This window comes from Plecotus auritus, assembly GCF_963455305.1.
Source record: "Plecotus auritus genome assembly, chromosome: 7".
Lineage (NCBI taxonomy): Eukaryota > Metazoa > Chordata > Mammalia > Chiroptera > Vespertilionidae > Plecotus > Plecotus auritus.
This window is the reverse complement of record NC_137774.1, coordinates 30,789,361-30,810,836: the sequence shown is the minus strand read 5'-3', so window position 1 is coordinate 30,810,836 and position 21,476 is coordinate 30,789,361. Positions and strand designations below refer to the sequence as shown.

The window sequence follows — 21,476 nt, the reverse complement described above, 5'->3', positions numbered from 1 at the left end:
TTTAAAAAATAACTGTGACTCTCCCATGAGAAATCACCTCATTTTTGATATGTGTTACTTTGGCCATTTACATACCTGAATTAAATGTGTCAACCAAGTACTTTGAAATATAATCTTATTCTTCAGGTAGCAACTGTACATAATGCATTTAAGCAGTTGCTACTGATTTGATAGGAAATGTTGAACAGTTATTAATCTGTAAAGATGGGATTCCCTCTCTTTCTCCTCTCCCTCTCCCTCTCCCTCTCCCTCTTTCTCTTTCTCTTTCTCTTTCTCTTTCTCTTTCTGCTTCTTTTTTAAATATGGGAGTCCGCGTTTGGCCATCTCTCGGACCAGGTGGCTCTTTCCTCCAGCATCATCCCCCAGACAAGCACTAAGATGGGGAATTTTTAAATGTGTTATTTTCTGGGATTTTTGCCTAATGAAGGAAAGAAGTGAAATAACCAAGCTGTCAGGATATTTTCATCACTGTGATTCCAAATGTATCCAAATGTAAGAATATTTAATTGGTACAGGCATATCTTGGGTCCTTTTCCTTTGGGGATTTCATAAATAAAAGGGTTTTATAAAAGTGGCTAATAAGAGCCCTGGCCAGGTAGCTCAGCTGGTTGGAGTGTTGTTCCATACTCCAAAAAAATTGTGGGTTCAATCCCCAGTTGGAGCACATACCTTGGTTGCAGGTTCCATCCCTGGTTGGGGTACATATGAGAGAGAGACCTAATGGTGTTTCTCTCTCTCTCAAAAAAAAAAATAAAAATAAAAAATATATCCTCGGATGAGGACTTAAAAAAAAACAAGAGGCTAATAAGAGAGAGGAGTCAAGGTTAATCTCTAAGCAATGACAGGCCTGAACTGGGCTCCCAGCTTAGCAAAAGGCAGATGAGCCAGGCTACTGCGTGCATGGGAAGCAAAGACATTACATTCGGTCCCAGGGATCCTTCCCAGAGCTGCCAGCTAACAGTTATGTGATCTTCTGCCAATTGCCTAACTTCTTTGAGCCTTAGTTTCCACGTGTGAAAAGGAACACTCATGATACTTACTTCAAGTATCAGTTGTGAGGATTGAAAGATGTACATTCCTGGCAAACAGCAAGCACTTAAATGCCCTCCTTACGTGGAACATGGAGAATGAAACCGTATCAGTCAGTTTAGGCTGGGCTGCCAAGAACCCTGTCTCAGTTGTTTAGGCATCTTACCATGCACCAGGAGGTTGCTTGTTTGATTCCCAGTCAAGGGCACATGCCCAGGTTGTATGCTTGATGCCCAGGTTGTATGCTTAATCCCCAGTAGGGGGCATGCAGGAGGCAGCTGATTGATGTTGTACTCTCACATCAATGTTTCTCTCTCCCTTCCTCTCTGTCTAAAAATCAATAAACTATTCTTAAATATATATATACTAGAGGCCCGGTGCACAACATTCGTGCACTGGGGGGGGGGGTCCCCCTCAGCCCAGCCTGCACCCTCTCGCAATCTGGAACCCCTCGGGGGATGTCCGACTGCCTGCTTAGGCCCGCTCTCTGGGGAGCGGGCCTAAGCCAGTAGTCGGACATCCTCCGAGGGGTCCTTAGTGCTGCCATTGAGGCGGGAGAGGCTCCCACCACTGCCACTGTGCTCACCAGCCGTGAGCATCTGCCCCCTGCATTGAGCGTCTGTCCCCTGGTGGTCAGTGCACACCATAGCAATCGGTCATTCTGCTGTTCAGTCAATTTGCATATTCACCTTTTATTATATAGGATACTAGAGGCCCGATGCACAAAATTCATGCAAGGGGCTCAGCCCTCGCAGCCCCAGCTTCGTCTGGAAGGTCGTCCAGACAGTTGTTCTGCTGTTCGGACTAATTAGCATATTAGCTCTTATTATATAGGATATATGATAGCAGCCAAGATTTAAGTATCATAAACAATAGAAGTCTATTTCTCTTCCAGGGACCCACACTTCTTTCATCTTCTGCCTCTTCCATCCCCTGTGTCCTTCTTTGCATCCAACAGGGGGAGGAGAAAAGAAAGTACAGAGGACGATTGCCCATTTCTTACCAGCTTTGGCCTGGAACAGCCTCACCTCACTTCCACTCACCTTCCATTGTCCAGAACTTGGTCATTCGCCCATATTCAGCATCAGGGGGTGCTGTGTGGATTTCTAGTGAAACCTCCCAGTCGTTACCACACAAGCAAAATATTTAAATCAAGCCCCACACAGTGTGATTTCATTCATAATGATATCACGATTTTGTGACAAAATTATCTTCTTCTATGAAATTGGAATATATTTTTAGGAAAGTGTAAATGGCTGTTTTAAAAATAATCTCCTTCTTGATTTCTTAGCTCTGTGCCTCAGACAAAATCCTGGAGTTTGATCGGGACTTTCGAATTCGACATTACGCAGGGGATGTAGTGTGAGTATCTTACTTTGGCACCTAATGTAATGTTTGCATGCAGCCTCACTTCAGAAATTATAACCAGGGGGAAATATAGGTTGTTTTCCTATTCATTTGCATTATTTTCAGTCACTTTATAGGCCTCTTTTAATCTTTCCACTTAAAAAAAAAATTGGCATCGCTTCATGCATTCCTTGCTTTTCAAACATTTATTGAGCACACACTGTGTGGCCATGCACAGCTCCTGGCATAGTTGTTCATCAGTCAAAATCAACAGATGGATAAATAAACAAAGTTAAGGACTGGGATAGAACAATAGGATGAGATGGGCCTTTCTCTGAAGAAGGTAATAGTGTAGAGGAGGATATAAGCAGATGCATTGTACGTCACTATAAAAAAAGATGAATGGAAGGAAGAAATGCACAGGCATTATGGAAACACTGAGCAGGAATAATTAACCCAGAGTGGAGTACAGAGAAGTCTTGCTGGGGGAAGTGATACCCAAGCTGAGTCCTAAAAGTAAAAGAGGCTTAGGGCAAAGAACTAGGAAGAAAGGAGGGAGAAGCGAGGGAGTTCCAGGCAGCAGAGGCAGCAGACACACAGGCCCTGAGGTGAGAGTCACCCATCATGACCAGTTTTGCCATTTTATTTATCAAATATTATTTGAAAAGTAAAATTTGCAGGAGCCACATTTTCTGATTACAATAAAAGTAGAAATTGATAAGAAACTATAACTAAAAAAATAATTACTTTAGCATTTTAGTTTCCTAGGGCTACTGTAACAAATTACCTTCAATTGATGCCTTAAAACAGGAGAAATATATTCTTTCACAGTTCAGCAGACCAGAAGTTTGCAATCTAGGTGTCAGCAAGGCCACACTCTGAAGGCTCTAAAGAAGAGCATTTTTTTTTAGCTTCTGGCAGCCGCAAGCATTCCTTGGCTTGTGGCCCCATCACTCCAGGCTCTCTGCCTCTGTGGTCACATTGCCTCCTCCTCTTGGGTGTGTCCGTGTTATAACTCATCTGCTTCTATGCTAAAACTACACTTGTGAAGGCATTAAGGCCCCCCTGGGTAATACCGTATAAGCTTCTCCTCTCATCATCCCTCACGTAATCATACCTTTTATCCCTCATGTAATCATACCTTTTATCATTCATAGGGTCTAAGAGTTAGGCATGGATGCTGTTCAGGGGGAGCATTTTTCAGCCCACTGTACTTAGTAAGCTTTGTCCACTGAACATTGCTCCTTATTGTTTACAGGCCTCTCTTGTTCTTTCTCCTTATGGTTTACATTAGGAATTCTGTTTATATTCATAAAACCCATTATAGGAAGAGATGAAACAACTGTAAAAAGGCAAATGATGATCTCTACATGCTGAAAAGACATCTGAAGAAATTTTAATAGCTGTTCCTGATTTAAATGAAAACTCTGGAATCATAAAATAATATGACTCGAAATTATCACCCCATCTGTCAGACTAGCCATTAGGGCTGGTATGGCACCATTTTCCTCTTTTTCTGGTCCTGTTCCCAGGTTCCAGAATACCGAGGAGGGAAGATCCAGCACCGCACAGCTGTCTCCCACTGAAAACCCAGGCCTCGCTTCCTGGGTGCTTTCATCTAGCTCGAAGTGGCATAGAAGCAGGGCTGGACAGAGAGGCCTTAGAGACCACCAGGCCATCCCTTTCGTTTTACAGCTGAGGAAACTTATGCAGAGAGTGTAAAAGTCATACCCAAGGTTACACAGCATGTTCATGGGAGAGCTGAGACAATAACTAGGTTTCCCGACCCCCAGAACTCCAGCCGACCTCTCTGAGTGCAGAAGAGGGAAGGAGCTGGGGATGGGGCAATGAAAGGATTGGCAGCTAGTAAAAAGGCGGGGGTGTGAGGCTTTGTGGCCAGATGTCTTTCAGCAACTAGGCCCATTTGATTGAAGTGTTTCCTCTATGGTCCCATTGCCTCCTCCTATTGGGTGTGTCTGTGTTAAATGTCATCTGCCTCTATGCTGAGCCCTCCAGTCCTTTTTTAGGTTTTTACAGGACATTTTCTTTGTGCACAGTGCTTTATAAAGTACTAGAGGCCCAATGCATGAAACTCGTGCAAGGGGCTCGGCCCCCACAGCTGCGGAGGCTGCCTTGGCCCTCGCAGCCCCGGCTACTTCGGGAAGGTCCGCCGGTCTAATTAGCATATTATGCTTTTATTATTATAGGTGGTTCCTGCCCACAAAGAGCTTTCCGCGTAAGATGCATACATGCATATATGGTGGTGTGTGTATGTATTTATACACATACATTTTTATATTATCTGTATAAATACTTACACATGTATATATATATACACACACATTTACATGCTTACATCGATACAATAAAAGATGGTCTGAAATAGTTGCCATATGGAGTTGTTGTCAGGATTCAGGATAAGGAAATGATATCATACTCCTAGCTGTGTGTAATACACCCAGGGAAGCCGATGCTGTCTTCGGTCCTTGATGCAGTGCTTGGATGCTGGGGATTATTTTTATAGGAACAAGTGGGAAGAGTGCTAAACATTCAGGAAATAGCAACTGGGTCCATTTGACAGGAGTGTATCCTTTTTGTAGCAAAGACAAGTAGAAATGCCTGGAAAAATAAATTCAGATCAAATCATCATGAGTCTTCAAGGCCCAAAATAAGGACTTGGAAGTTTGAGTTTTATGGGTTACACAATAGATTGAGTCAGGTGACTTCAAGGGTTCAGTCAAAAATGGCTTGAAGGTATTAGGAAGAAGACCTAGAGTGGGGGAGACAAGGAAATACTTTTGGACCTGGTGACCTCCAAGTACCCCCAACCCCCCATGGGCAGCATAGCGTGACGGGACTTTCTTGCAGAATTAAGTGTGCAAGGCTGAAATATTGGCGAGGGTTCAGGGTTAGAGATCTGAGAACTGTGTGCATTGATGTGATTGTTGAGGGGACATGTAGACAGGTGAGAAAACAGAGCTGTAAGAAGTAGCTGCATCTATAATTACCATCACCCAGAATCCTCCATGACTTTTATACCCCCAGCCCTGAGTGCGCACCACCTAGAGGCCATGCCCGTCACTGCAGCAGAACAGGTCCCATACCCACCTTTCTCACCAACTACTGGGCTTTCAAGACCTTACTCATCTCCCTTCCTCCAGACCATGAATACTGGCCTCCTCGTTTTATTTCAAGAATGTCATGCATGTGCCTGCTTCCTTCCCTTTGTGTAATCTGTTTCCCTGTGTGATCTGCCTTCTGCTTTCTCCTCTGCTTATCCAGCTCTTACCATCCTTTGCGGTTCTCCTTGGATTCTTTTATCCCGCCCCGAACACACTGAGCGAACCTTAGGCAAGTCCCTTGACCTCCCTACGGATGAGGCTGTTAGTTCCTGTGTGTCGCTGGTTTGCTTTTATCTTAGTAATGCTGGATGATAAATACAGCTGTCTGTATTTTAAGAGTCATCTTCTTGAGGTAAGCAGTGAGCCAGTAGAAAATGATCTTAATTGTAATTATGGTAATGATGTTTGCTCTCCTTTTGAAGAATAGAAACAATAGCCCCTTTATTTAGGAGGTAAAATTTGATGTTCCTTAACACAGAACATTGAGGACAGAATCAGCCTCATAGATTGATTGCATAATTAACAGTGGGAGGGTGTTGTAGATTTCTAGAAAAGCTTTAAATGTGGCTCTTGCTTTGTGAGTAATGAACATTTGCTATGTTTTTCCTCCATTAGCTATTCTGTCATCGGTTTTATTGACAAAAATAAAGACACTTTATTTCAAGATTTCAAGCGCCTGATGTATAACAGGTAGGGTTAAATTTTACTATCTTTATATTGAACACTTTGGCATATATTGCACAGTATATATGCACACGATTGTTTTTATGTGACAATTTTAAGATTTTGGTAAATTCTCTAGTTCTGCTTGATCAGACTTAATAAAATATTACTCTATAATTATAACAATCAATACACTTAGGACAGGGACTTGCTATGAATATGATTTTCTTTGATTGCCCTTGGGTGGCCTCAGTTTCTCTGTTTACTGTTGCCATCCTTCTGGCACCCCCTACCGGAATATTCAGGAGTCCCTGGCCGGGCCAGTGGCAAATGGAAGGTGTCAGATAACCTCTGACCCAGCTGAAAACTTACACACTCAGATTCCCACGGTGGTGTCTTTGCCTCTGACGAAGAGGTCCCTCTGCTCTCCGAGTGGCAGCCAGAATCAGTGATGGTAGATCCTGCGTGGACAGAATCTTCTCGCAATCCCAGAAAAGGGGAAAAACCAAGTTCAAACCCAGCATGATACTTTGGGGAAAAAGGCCCATGAAGAAAGAAGGGCGCTCGGCCAGCTGCTTCTCTGGGGTTCGAGAACTGTAGACACTCATTTATCAAGTCTCCTCGGTCAGTTGGTCCGTGGATCATCAAAGATGTACTGAGCACCTCTGAGCCACACGTTCTTCCACGCTCTGGGGTACAGCTGTGGATGAAATTTAAACAGAGTCCCTGCCCCCCTGCGTCTTATATTCTAGCAGAGGGGGCAGTCAGTAAACAAAAAGACAGCTAACTTCCAGGTAGTGACAAGTGCTGTGAAGAAAAATAAAGTAGGTAAAAGATTGAAGGGTGATCTCTCTCTCTCTCCCAATTTTTTTGGGGGGGAGGCAACCAAAATTTTTGGTGGCCTTGTTTCGACAAGGCTTAAAAAAAAAAAGATTGAAGGGTGCAGGCAAGGAAGGGCAGGGGAGGCATTGCAGATAGGGTGGTGGGAAAGGCTTCTTAAGAGAGGTGATGTTTGAGCAGAGACCTGAATGAAGTGGGGGAGTGAGCTGTGAACAGTGGGGGAGAAGAGCATTTCAGGTAGAGAGAACAGCTAGTACCAAGGTGCTAAGGTAAGAATGAGTTTGGGAGCAATTGAGAACAGCCAGAAGGTCATTGTGTCTTAAAAAAGAGAGATGGGGATAGAGATAAGAAATGATTATTTACAGAGGTCAACAGGGCCTGGATTATGAAGAGTCTGTGAGCCAAGGTAAGGAGGAAGAATGAAGGGCAGCCATTGGAATTAATGATACGATGTGATTTATACATTAAAGAAATCTCTAGGGCTACCTTATAAAGTACACACTGTGTTGAGGGCAAGAGTAGAAATGGGGAGACCAGTTAGGAGACTTGTCTGAGATTTGGATAGTAGCGACAAAGATGATGAAAGGTGGTCAGAGCGGGTGATAGATGGTAAGTAGAGCCAACAAGATTTGCTGATGAATGGGATGTGTGATGCGAGAGAAAAACAGAAACCCAAGCCGATGCCTGAGCAGTGGGGAAGGGATGCCTGATGGGGGGAAGACAAGAGGAGGAGCTAATCTGGTGGGGGAAATGGAGAGTTTTGTTTAGGATATTTTATGCCGGAGGTGCATGTTATATTGAACATCCAGTTGAAAATGCCAAATAGGCAATTGCATGTATGCCTCTGGGACTCAGGGTAAAGGTGGGAGTAGGGGTACCAATTCATTGATCGTATTTAAAGTCTTAAGACTGGATGAGGTTTTAGGGGGAACACAGATTTAAAAATAAGAGAGAAGAGAGGTCAAAAAAAGAACCCCTGAGACGCTCCAGCATTTAGAGTCAAGAAAGAAAGGAGGAACTAGCAAAGGACACTGAGCATGCCAGTGAGGCAGGAAGAAAACCCGGAACCTGGTGTCAGCGAGGCCAAGCCAAGGGAAAAGCGTGTTAAGAAGAACAAAGTATAAACCATGTCAAAAATCTGTCCAAAGCAGAGTGATGTGAGGACCGAGAGGCACTACAGGACATGAACATCAGTGGGACCCTTGACAACACTGGTCTCCGTAGAGTTGTGGAAGGCAAATGTGTGATGGAAGTGGGCTCAAGGGAATGGAGAAAATTAGAATGTGGCGACGTTGTGTTTAGACAGTTGTTTCAAGCAGTTTTGCTATGAAACGGTTCATCTGCGTGCATGCCACCAGGAGTGCTGATGGCGCTGTGCCATTAGCATGTTACAGACAGAGGGGATCCCTGTAAGAGCTGACCATGGGGAAAGGGGACTTTCAGAAAGGAGTTTCGGTACATAGCTTACCAGGTAAGAGGGACAAAGGACAGAATCTGGCATGGCTCTGTGTAGAAAAGTCAAAAACTCAAATTAGAAAAAACGGCCTTTGTTGGCCAGTGGGTTTGTTGCTAAGGGAAGAAGGCAGAGCTGGGCTGTGTACCAAGAGACTGCCCCAGGTGGCTTTCCTTACCTTCATGAATTCGTCATGGCCCCAAGTTCAGCTCCCCGGGAACAGCTCCACCTTCCAGGGGTGGTTTTGCATAACTCTGAGCTCACAGGACAAATGAAGAAACGGAACAGCCTGTGGATTATTTCCAGAGGAAAATCTAATGGTCATGTGGAATGGAATACTTGTGTTGGTATGACAAGCTATTTTTTTTTTCCTATCGGAAAACCCACTGGGAAAGTCAAAACAGCAGTGAGAATTCTAGTTTATTAATTGACTGAAAAACATTATTCATAAAATCCAGAATGTTTAATTGCTTGGTAAGCACAGAGTCGGAACAAAGGAACTTCGATAAATCCAACAATGAAAGGCATCAAGCGAAGATGAATTCATTTCACAATAGGGATGATCTTGTCAAAGGTGCAAAAGGATTAAACATCTGTTGACTGCAACTTACTGTATAGATCTCCATCATAGGAAAGGCCTTGCCAGTGGGGTGGGAAGTCTTGAAATTGTTCAGGCAAAAACCATCCTCCTGGATGGTGCTTGGATGGGCTACCTTTGCCTCCGGACATGTCAGTGCTTCCATGGCTAAATAGCCTCCCAAGTTTCCATCCTTTTTTTCTTTGTATATATTTAAAGGAACTTGGATCTCCAGTTCTGTAGACCTTCAGAGTATACATGCATGTTAGAGTGTGTGTGTGTGTGTGTGTGCGCGCGTGCATGCATATGTGTGAGTGTATGTGTGTAAATGAAAGAAGGAAGAAAGCAAACCAGTGGCAGGCCAGGTGAACAGACTTTGCTCATCACTTCTGTTTTCTTAGCCAGATAAGTTCTGCCTGGCCTTACATACTGGGTTTCTGGATAACTAAGTTTCCCTTTTAAAGAAAGGGTTCCTTTAGTTCATTTGTTTTATTTTTTGAGCTATCAGTAGCAATGCCCTTTTTTTCCCCCTTACAGTTTACAGTCAATATTATTTTGTATTCGTGTCAGGTGTACAGCCTAGTGGTTAGATAATCAGATACTTTACAAAGTGTTCCCCCTGAAATTTCCAGTCTCCACCTGACGCCATATATAGTTACTGCAATATTATTGACTATATTCCCTATGCTGTACTTCATATCCCCGTGACTGTTCTGTAACTACAATTTGTACTTCTTAATCCCTTCACCTTTTCACCCATCCCCCCCACCAGTGCCCCACCCATCTGGCAACCATCAGACTGTTCTCTGTGTCTGTGAGTCTGTTTCAATTTTGTTTGTTCATTAATTTTGTTCTTTAGCTTCCACAAACAAGTGAAGTCATATAGTATTTGTCTTTCTCTGTCTAGCTTATTTCACTTAGCATAAAAACCTCTAAGTCCGTCCATGCTGTTGCAAATGGTAAGATTTCATTCATTTCTATGGCCGAGTAATATTCCATTGTACCAGAGCTGTTTTTATCCACTCGTCGATATTCATGGGCACTTGGGTTGCTTCCATGTCTTGGTTATTATAAATAAATAGTAGCCCGATGTATGAAATTCGTGCAAGAGTAGGCCTTCCTTCCCCCAGCTGCCGGCACCGGCTTTCCTCTGGCAACTGGGACCCAGGCATCCCTCTGGCCGCTGGCAGGCACCCGGGACCCGGGCTTCCCTCGCAGCCCCGGCTTTGTCCGGAAGGTCATCCAGAGGACGTCAGTCTAATTAGCATATTATGCTTTTATTATTATAGATGCTGCAATAAACATAGGAGTGCATATATTCTTTTGAATTAGTATTTTGGGTTTCTTCAGATATATACCCAGAAGTGGAAATACTGGGTCATAAAGCAGTTCCATTTTTAATTTTTTGAGGAAACTCCATACTGTTTTCCATAGTGGCTGCACCAGTCTTCATATCCAGCAATAGTGCACAGGTCCCAGAAAAAGATTCCTTTAAATGTTTGAAAACTATTTTGTTAATATCACACTCATGACTTCCTGGCTCAAAAGTGCTTTCTCTGTAAAATAATTGTATGTGTCTATTTTGACTCATTGTGTGTCAATCCTACTGCTTAACAGTATAATAATATAATAAATGTCTTGGTTCCTTCATTTTCAACACCCCTCCCTAACTCACAAGGTAGTACAAGAGTCTCTAAAAATGGCCAACAGTGAGTAAGGTGGTATTTGGGGGTAGAAACTGCTTAGATCAAAGTAGAAACTGTTTGCATATAAGCCTAACCAGAGGTCACGGACAACAGGGGGATGAGGGCAAATATGTGATACCTTAATCAATAAAGAACTTAAAAAAAAAAAAAACACAAAGTAGAAACTGCTCACATCAGAATTTTCTAAGGACACCTGCTCTGATTTCAGGAAATTGTATTCAGTAGGTGTTCGGAAGGCATCCCACACGCATGTGTACTAAATGTCAAGAACCACCACCTTAAGTTCTCTCTCTGCTAAAGATTAGAATGGAAACATTGGGGGGAAACCATGTACGTTGATGTGGTTATGTGTATTGCTGTGCATATCATTGGAAAATTATGGAATAAAACTAGAAAGTGAAAAAACTGGGTCCATAAGCCTCAGACCAGTGCATTACTTTATACCCACTTTCTTGCTAGCGACAGTGAGGGTTAGCAGTGTGGCTCTGTCTTCACTCAGAGACCCGGTAAATCTTCCCCTCACCTCATCGATTCTTAGCATGTTTGCAGCAATTACTTTGAGCTGCTCTATATAGAAATTTACTAGGTATTTGGGAAACGAACTCAATTCTCTCAATTTTATACCAGGAGAAGACAAGTGGGGGAAATGATGGCAGTAGTAATCACCATTAGCAAAAAAATGCCCATGTTAATTCTTTTCTAGTCTCAAACCCCAGTTTAAGAAAAGGAAAAAAAAAAATCTGACAAGAGAAAAGTTCCCAGGAAGGTTTCACCTTTCAATTTCTTGAAAATCAAAAGCACCCAAGATGAAACAGGAAGAAAATCCGAGTTGAGACCACCCCACGGGTTTTTAAAAATATTTCCACGGAGCCACATAAGACTATACCGTGGGGAGCACGAACACTGGCCCGAAGCACACTTTCAGGAATGGGATCATAGCCGTCTTAGTGTCACATCAGTAACAGATTATAGCCGCCAGTGCTACCTGAAAGTGGCTCATAAATCCAGCTGCGGCGAGGGACTTTCTAGAAGATGGTGTGAGAATGGCTACTTTACCTTCCTCGCTGTGCTTTTGGAAAGGCCTGCCTGTTGCGGTGTCGCCTGTTCTGTATGGACATTTGTTTCAATCAGGAGATACTTTGGTGTTCATGTTTTCTACCATAACAGTGAGAGTCACTTCCCTGCTAGTGGTTTGCACTCATTCCTATAACTACCACCCAGACCATTCTGTTTTATGTAGAGATTGTAAGACCTATGTTAACTCTTTGAGGGTACTGGGTCATAATAATACAGATGTCACTTTAAAGGAGTTTAAAGAGGGTGTTTTTTTTAATGCAGTACAGGTTGGACACATCTCTCAGCATCATTTTCTGGATGGAATTGTTCCTCCAGTTAGGCCTTGTGCGTTTAGTCTGTGGTCCAGTCGTGCCGCCCAGGGTAGGTTCGGCAGGGCTGCTTAGCGGTTCTTTTTCAGCCTGTTTGCACGGCTCTTCCTGTGCTCCTCAGTTCAAATCCCGTGCTGAAGAATATGTGGCCCGAAGGCAAACTGAGCATCACGGAGGTGACCAAGCGCCCTCTGACCGCTGCCACCTTGTTTAAGAATTCCATGATCGCCTTGGTGGACAACCTTGCATCGAAGGTAATGCTTTTCTTTTCCGACGGCCCATGATCTACGTTAGAGAGAATGTAGGTCTGACTTGCTCTTTAGGTAACGATAGTAAATCAAATTGAAGACTAGATATTTAAAGCGAACACTGTAATAGAATTTTTATTCCTGGTGTGGTTTTTAGGTAATTATAGTAAATCAAATGGTTGTTAATTGGGGCTAGGTAAAACAGTTGTTTGTGTCCCAGGTAAAATTGTAAAATTATAGCATAAATTATAATATATGCCCCAACTTCTGCTCTGGGCTGACACCAAAGGGCTGGCTTTTAAAAAAAATTTTTTTTGGATTAAATTGTAATATACCATCTGTACATTATATCTGAATACAAAATGACCAGATAGAGTTTTAAGAGGAGGTTTGGGCCAAAACCGGTTTGGCTCAGTGGATAGAGCGTCGGCCTGCGGACTGAAAGGTCCCAGGTTCGATTCCGGTCAAGGGCACGTACCTTGGTTGCGGGCACATCCCCAGTAGGGGGTGTGCAGGAGGCAGCTGATCGATGTTTCTAGCTCTCTATCCCTCTCCTCTCTCTTCCTCTCTGTAAAAAATTAATAAAATATATTTTAAAAAAATAAAAAATAAAAAAAAATTATAAGAGGAGGTTTGGTACTTAAGTATTATCCTCAGGTTGTTTTAAATAGTTGAAATAAAAAGATGTGTTATTGACCATTACATCTGCTTTTTATTACGCCTTTGAGATCTAACCCTGTTTGATAACTTTAGTCTGTTTTTTCGTAAAGAACATATTTTTACTTTCAACTACTGCTGCTGACAACTTTGATAAATTAGGCAGCATTCTGGGACTCATTATTTTTAATTCCTTCATTTTTATCTTTCTCTTCTGGTGCTTGTCCTGTGTCTTTTCTTCATTATTATCCTTTTTTAAAAAAAATCAACTTCCTCTCTAAGAATTTAAATCTGTTCCATTTCTGGTGCCTTCCCTGTGGATGAATTAGGCAAATGCCACAAGAACATGTCTGATCAGTAGCTTTCTGGTTTTTGTTTGTTTTTTGTTAATCCTCACCTGAAGATATTTTTTCATTGATTTTTAGAGACAGTGGAAGGGATGGGGAGAGACAGAGAGAAACATCGATGTGAGAGAGGCACATCGATTGGTTGCCTTCTGCAGCCTGCAAGTGAGGTACGTGCCCTTGACCGGAATTGAAACAGGGACCCTTCAGTCTTTGGGCTGACACTCTATCCACTGAGCCAAACCAGCTAGGGTGCTTTCTGTTTATTTTCACTAGGATTCTTTGGCCTCAAGTGACAACAAATAAACACAATTTGTTGGTTTATATAATCAAACCTGTAGAACAGGAGGGGTGGAGACTAGAATTCATTAGAACTCTTCCTTTTGCCTCTCAGCTTCTCTGCATGTCAGCTCAACCTGCCTCACTCAGCAAGAAGGAAGGCAAACCTAACGGGAAAGCATGCAACACAGGAACTAGAGTTAAACAGAGGATTTTATAAAATATATTAGCTTTATGTAATTAACTAAAAAAGAATCATTTTTCTAAAATCAGTAGTTAAATGTGCATTTAAAAAAATTAAAATACTAGAACCATCTATAGTTTCTGTGTCAGAAATTGCATTCAGCTGCTAATAAAAGAGACCCCCATTCATAGCTTAACCTTGAGAGAGATTTGTTCTCTCTCCTGTAAATGAAGTACAGGAGACGGTATCACGGGACTGCTACGGCAGCTCTAAGGTGATCAGAGACCCAGGTTCCTTTGTCTTTCTGCTCCACCATCCTTGTTCTTGTCATGTATCCTCCTGCTCCAGGATGGCTGAACCGCGAGCTACCTGCCTTTTAAAGAGATTTCTCACATAGCCGACGTGGCTCAGTGGTTGAGCATCGACCTATGAACCAAGAGGTCACGGTTCGATTCCTGGTCAGGGTACAGGCCCAGGTTGCAGGCTCAATCCCCAGTTTGGGGCGTGCAGGAGGCAGCTGATCAATGATTCTGTGGCATTATTGATGTTTCTCTCTCTCTCTCTCTCTCTCTCTCTCTCTCTCTCTCTCTCTCTCTCTCCCTCCCTCCCTCCCTCCCTCCCTCCCTCTCCCTTCCTCTCTGAAATCAATAAAAGTATATTAAAAAATAAAGAGACTTCCCAGAAGTCTCCCACAGCCCTTCGGCTACATCTCACTTGCTGTACCTAGTTGACAGGGGAGCTGGGAAGTGCATTTGTATTCTAGTCAGCAGTGCACCCAGCTAAAAATAACTATTCTGTTTCAAAGTAGGAAAAAAGATACTGGATATGAGGTAGGCAACTACCCTCACAGTCTGGATGTTTATGGAGCTGGGGGATGAGGGAGAGAGCATGGATAAGCAAAAGGATATAGACAATAGGAGGCAGGAAGATGGCCAGGGCAGAAATGGGAACCTGTGGATTACATTTAGAAAATACAAAATAGTGTGATAGAAATAAATCTACATAGTTGGTACTCACCATGAATGAAAATAGACTAAACAGACCAGATAGGTAGAAATGCCTAATTAACACTATGCATGAATATTATAATCAAAGAGGTAGATTTTAAAAAAAACTGGTTAAAAGCAATATTAATGTGAGAGAACATGGAATTTAAGAAAAAGAAGTATAACACAGATAAAGAGACTGATAATAATAAAATGAAGGTACGCAAGACAGTAAAGTCATTTTGAACTATGTACCAAATAACATAGCCATGATTATGCATGAACTCTATAAAGCAAAGGAACCTGAAAATTTTTAAAGGAAAAAATGCATAAGTACACAGTCCTAGTGGGAGATTTCAAACCAAATCTACCCAAAACTGATAGACATGGGAGCTGGGACAAAAACCTTAGTAAGAAGGCAGAAGAAGCTTTGTCCTGGCTAGGTAGTTCAGTTGGTTAAAGTGTCCCCTGATACACCAAGGTTGCATCTAGAGTGAACTAGAAACAATCCCTCATTATCTAAAAGGGAAATTGCAGTAAGCCAGGAGGGGGTAGGTGAACATCCCTTGAGAATGTATCATCATAAGGTATCTTTTAAGAGGTTTGCAGTCCACATTCTCACTACCTGGGTAGCCTGAAAAAGTTCAGGCCAGCAATTTAGTTTAAAATGGTCCGGGTCTGGTGTTGTCTCCGGGCAACTGATGTATGAAATGAGGACATTAGGGCTTCTACTTTGGTAATCACAGACTAGGTAATTTAAACCCACATCCATGCTGGGGACATCTGGAACACGCAAATAAAATATGCAGAACCTTTGCTTAAAGACACTGGAGAGATAACAAGATAGTGGAGAACTACTGGGCTGGAAGCCACGGAGAAGAGCCCGGGTTTGAGACCGCCTTTCTCCGGGGAGAATTTGCCAACTGCAGAGCAAGTGGATGGGATTTGAGTAGTGGTTCTGACAGCCTCATGGGGCTAGTGAGACAGAGACAGAGGCTAGGGCTCAAAAAGGAGGAGGTCAGGGGTTAACCCCTCCCACTTTGGGTTAGGGTCCCAAAAGGCTGCCACTAGCAGTAAAGGTGAATCAGAAGTAGGCAGTCCGTCACAGGAACCATAGTTCAGCTCTGAATCATTTCACTCTTCAAAATTAGACTAGCTTATTTGTTAGTGTCGTTGGCCTGGGTTTTTCTGAAACTCACCATTTGCGGATTCATTTCTTTAGGAACCTTACTATGTACGTTGCATCAAACCCAATGACAAGAAATCCCCGCAGATATTTGATGATGAGCGCTGCCGGCATCAGGTTGAGTACCTTGGACTATTGGAAAACGTGAGGGTGCGACGGGCAGGATTTGCCTTCCGCCAGGCGTACGAGAAGTTTCTGCACAGGTGAGAATGGTCTCAACAAAGACACCTGCTAGCACACTGAGAATTATGGAGTCCTAGTCTTCCCCAGGTGGGACCGTGCGTGAGCATCTGGATATCTGATGAATGAACAATAGAGTTGAGGAAGCTGCAGGTGGACATCCCCCAAGGGGTCCTTAGCACTGCCAGCAAGCCGGCTGAGCGGCGTTCCCCCTGTGGGAGCGCACTGACCACCAGGGGGCAACTCCTGTGTTGAGCATCTGCCCCCTGGTGGTCAGTGCGTGTCATAGTGACCGGTTGTTCCACAGTTCTGTTGATTTGCATATTAGCCTTTTATTATATAGGATTCGCAAGGTTTCTGATTTTGTTTCCTTTTTCCATATGATGTTGTATAATGTTACCTCTTCATAGTCGAACTCTTTCATTGGGCTTCTATTTCTGTCCCTCTCTGGCAAGTGAGTAAGCTTTTAGATGTATTTCCTTCCGGTTTTATTTTGTTTTACTCAACAAATCTATTTCCTCATCGGATAGCAGGCAACATGGTATATAGTGGGGAACAAAACACAGTCCCTGCCTTCCTGATACCCACAGGCTAATGAGAGTGGGCAAAGCCTTTCTCACTGTGACTTAAAATTCGGATACAGAGTATGAACATGACTAAATTTGACTCCATGTATTGAACAAGTTTGCACCTGGGTAGGGGGTACCCTGGGGTAAGCAGCCTTCTAAGCTGGTCCCAAGATCCCCACCTCCTGGAATTCACCCTGCCTAGTCCCCTTCCCTCTAGGGTGGCCTGGGCCTGGTGATCTGCTGCTAGCAACATGGAATATGGGAAACATGATGGGCTGTCACTTTTGGGATTAGGCTGCAAAGGGCTGTGACCCCGTGACTTCCATCTTGCTCACACTCGCACTCCCGTGAAGTTGGTGTGTAGGGAGCTGCCCCGTGAGAGGCCCATGTGGCCAAGAAGTGTTGGCCGCTTGCACATAGGAGCATGGTTGATTTTTGTGTATTCATCTTATATGCAGAATGCTGCTTAGTTTTCTTTCAGTGATAAGTTTTATCTGTTTGATTTCCTCTGAAACAAGCATATTGTGCATAAATAATGTTAGTTTTGCACTTTCCCCAATCACTTACCTGTTCATATTAGTCTCACTGTGCTGGTTAGAAAACCTGTGATAGCGGCAACCCTGTCTTGTTTCTCTCTGTGAAGAGAATGCTTGATATTGGCTGTAAGTTTTTGATGCAGAGCCTATATTAAATTCGGGAAGTACCCTTCTATCCCTATGTTAGGAAGGGGTGTTATCATGAAGGAGTGTTGGATCTTAGTGAAGGGTTTTTTTTCCATATCTCTTATCAGGCTATGACATTTATTTCATTCCTAGTTGCCAAAGAAGTTTTTTTTTTTTTTTTCTCTGTGAAGCATCTTGAATTTTACAGAACGGTTTTTCCGCGTCTATTGAGACCACATGGTTTTCCTCCCTTCATCCGTACCCTGTTCTTGGTTCACCAGGTACAAGATGATCTCGGAATTCACCTGGCCCAACCACGACCTCCCTTCCGACAAAGAAGCTGTGAAGAAGCTGATCGAACAGTGTGGCTTTCAGGAAGACGTGGCTTACGGGAAGACCAAGATTTTCATCCGCACACCCCGCACCTTGTTTACCTTGGAGGAGCTCCGCGCCCAGATGCTCCTGAGGATTGTCCTCTTTCTCCAAAAGGTAATTGTACGTTTTACAGACATGGAGGAGGCCTTGCCGTTATGTTCTCAAAAATCTGTTGAACCTTTTCTTTGATTCAAGAAATGTTCGTAATGGTATATTTTTTGGTATCTACACATACCTTGGAGTGTTTTCTGTTACCTTCACACATGGAAAACTTATTTGACTGTCTTAGCTCCAAATTATTTTATCTTCAAAAATACTGGAGACATTTTGTCATCTGGTATTTAAAGTTGGAGAGATGTCTGAAACAGCCTGTTTTTGTCTCTTCTGTTAACTGAGGTGTTTCCCTCAGCTGAACTGCATACGGAACTTTCTTTAATTTTATTTTGTCATTCCAAAGCTTTGCCCAGATGTTTGAAACAACCTCCTTCACCCTGCATTACCCACCACCTGCACTGACTGAGGTGTGCAGTGTTGGAGTCAGGATGCTCATTAGATTCTGGTACCCATCCCCATTGATCTGCACAGGGCCCCCTTCTCATTTCATTCACTCACTCATGTATTTATTTTTATTTCCTTACACCTATTTTCAGACCTTCCATATGAACACTTTTAGTGTAACATATTATATGTGTACATAAAAAGGAATCCTGTGTCTCTGGGAGAATGTCACCAGCATATATACCTGGAGAAAAGGGCTTAGGTCATTGGGTAGGTGCAGACCTAATTGGTATACGGCATACCAGGTTCCTCTCCAAAATGCCTCTGCCAGTCTGCACCACCACCAGCTGTATATGGGGGTCGCTGTGTGCCCACATCCTTACAGTATCCTCCAGCTGCCTATTCATTTTGCCAGACTGGTAGGTATCATGATATCTCGCTGTTGCACTTTTCATTTCTCCATTTGCCATTGCATTTGAGCATCTCATTGAATACTCATTTGCTTTTTGTTTTTTCCTGTAAACTGCTTGTTCATATCCTTTGTCCATTTGCCTACTGGAGTTGGTATCATTTTCTTGTTGATTATCAGGAATTTTATGAATATTTTATACATAAATCATATATTCACTTTAGACATTATAAATATATTCTCTCATTCTGTATACATTCTGATGCTTTTATAATATGCTTTGTGGAAGAGAATCCTTAATTTTGACATAATCAAATTCTTCAGGATTTCATCTTATATTTTGTGCTTTGGAATTTTGTTTAAGAGGGGTTTCCCCAGCCCTAGCCTGTTTGGCTCAGTGGATAGAGCGTCAGCCTGTGGACCGAAGGGTCCCAGGTTCAATTCCGGTCCAGGGCACATGGTTGGGTTGCGGGCTCGATCCCCAGTAAGGGGGCGTGCGGGAGGCAGCCGATCCATCAGTGATGTTTCTATCTCTCTCCCTCCCTCTCCCTTCCTCTCTAAAATCAATAGGAATATATTTTTTTAAAAAAGAGAGAGGGCTTTCCCTGTTTCCAGGTCACAAAGATACTGTCCTATATTTTCTTCTATGAACTGTGTACCTTTACCTTTCACATGTAGGTCTTTAATCCGTTTATAATCCACCTGTGTATGTGGTTTTAGATAGAAATCCAGTTTCATTTTCTTCTGTATGGTGAGCAGGTTTTCTCAACACCATCTATGAAACAACCTATCCTTTACCCACTGATTTTATTATATGGTAAAAATGTATATTCTGGTTCTGAGTGCTCTGTTCTGTTTTTATATCTGCCTGTTTTTGCATTAATGCCACTCAGTTTTTATTATAGCATGTCTTATCCTATATGGTAGGATAAGTCCATCTTCTCTACTCTTCTTTATTAAAGTCAATTAACCTGTATATAGACATTTTAATGTGTGTTTATTGTGTTCATTAAATTCAACAATACTTTTTCCTAGGACTGCATTGAAATTTGAAAGGATTAAAGTTTTTACAATAATAAATCATTTTAAGGGTATAGACTAGACTTTCACATTTGACTTGGAGACTCCTTATGAATTCCTGGTTCACTCTAGATATTTTATTGTTTTTGTTACTGCGGTGAATTTTTTTTTGTATTTTCTACATGGCAGAGTTGACACAGAGAAATAATATTGGCTTTTATTGGTGGACCTGTATCCCGATGAAACCTTTCTTGACTTATATTTGCTGATTCTGTTAGTTTTCCTGGGCAAATGATTCTATCGTGTGCAAATAACGGACGTTTTCTCTTCCCCGTTGCCAAGATGTTCCTAAGTATTGGTCTCTTTCATTTATTTTGCCTAGAATTTGGAAGAACTTGGGGTGAAATACTAAATTCTGTTGCATCCTGAAACAGTTTCCTTCTTTTAATTGGCGTATGTTTTTATATTGCTTTTCCTCAGTTCTATTTTCTTTCCCAGTTTACTGCTAGTAAATTGACAGGTTTGGGTCTCTGTTTTCTGTCTTCCATGGTGCATTATTTCTATATACCAGTTCTTCAGTATTTTCCAGTGATGCATTTGTTGTTGTTTTGTAGGTCTGATACTTTTTCTTCTTTATACCTGTCCAAGAGGTTGACTCAGCTTAGGGTGCACCTGAACCAGCAGAACCATACCTCTCAGTTTGCTTGGGACAGTCCTGGTTTATAAAAAGTCAACATCCCCTGAACTCCTTTCTGTCGTGTGGTGGCTGGTAGAATCCTCTTCTTAAACCAGGTTGTCAGCGTCCCACAGACTTTAGTCTATTACAGCTCTGCTCGCCATAAATAGGACTCACTCCTCTCCCTCCCACCCCGCAGCCAAGCCTTACATAAATATTGTCATTCCAGCCCTGGCCAGGTGGCTCAGTTGGTTAGAACATCATCCCATACACCAAAAGGGTCATGGGTTGGATTCCCAGTCAGGGCACATACCCGGTTATAGGTTTGATTCCGCGTCGGGATGCATGCGGAAGGCAACTGGTCGATGTTTCCCTCTCACGTGGATGTTTCTCTCTCTCTCTCTCCCTTCCTCTTTCTAAAACCAATTAAAAGAACCCTGAAAAAAGATTATAATTCAGCTATACACACCTACGAGGGCCCTTCCTTTGTAAGTGTTCTCTGCTTCCTTTCTGATGAGAAATGAGAATTTCTACCCAGAGAAGAGATTCTAAAAGAAAAGGGACGGCTGTCCCAGAAACCACCACCGATGCCTGGAGGACAGGCTTCTCCAGTCCTCTTGGTATGCAGATCTGGCAATTCCTAACCAGGAGGCAGTGCAGTAGGAGCAGGGAGCTTCCTCCCAGGCCTCAGGCAGGACCACTCTGGGGCTTGACTTATATGATCTACTGATTGTGTTCTTTAAACGACTCCTCAAGCCATGAAATTAGTGGAAATTTCTGTCCGTTTCTGGGAATAGGCTGTCAGTCACCTAACTTTCCATGGGATGTTTTCACTTTCTCTATTTTTGTAAGAATTTAATGGAAAGTTAAGAGAGACAGCATCAAAGATGCTATTTTTAAACAAGAATCTCCAGCCATCGGTTTTTATTTCCTTTTTCAAGAAAAAATAGATTTATCTTTTTTTCTGATTATCTAAGTCAAGTATGCTCATTGTAAAAACAAGTTCAAACCACACAGGAAAGTATCAGGGCACTGCGGGAAATCACCTAAAATCCCACCATCCCGAGGTAACACCATGAAC

The 21,476-nt window shown here is 42.6% G+C and overlaps 1 protein-coding gene across 2 annotated transcripts in view; it reads left to right on the top strand.

Annotated features, from left to right (window-relative positions):
* MYO1D (myosin ID) overlaps positions 1 to 21,476 on the top strand; it is a 283,903-nt gene that overhangs the window by 119,661 nt on the left and 142,766 nt on the right. Inside the window, exons 12-16 of one of the 2 annotated variants that reach the window (XM_080678530.1) lie at positions 2,321 to 2,391; positions 6,114 to 6,188; positions 12,244 to 12,376; positions 16,043 to 16,209; positions 17,699 to 17,906. In XM_080678530.1, coding sequence (XP_080534656.1) covers positions 2,321 to 2,391; positions 6,114 to 6,188; positions 12,244 to 12,376; positions 16,043 to 16,209; positions 17,699 to 17,906 — 654 coding nt within the window. Of the gene's footprint in view, positions 1 to 2,320; positions 2,392 to 5,658; positions 5,851 to 6,113; positions 6,189 to 12,243; positions 12,377 to 16,042; positions 16,210 to 17,698; positions 17,907 to 21,476 lie in introns of those variants that run through there. The other variant, XM_080678531.1, reaches the window with a different exon arrangement.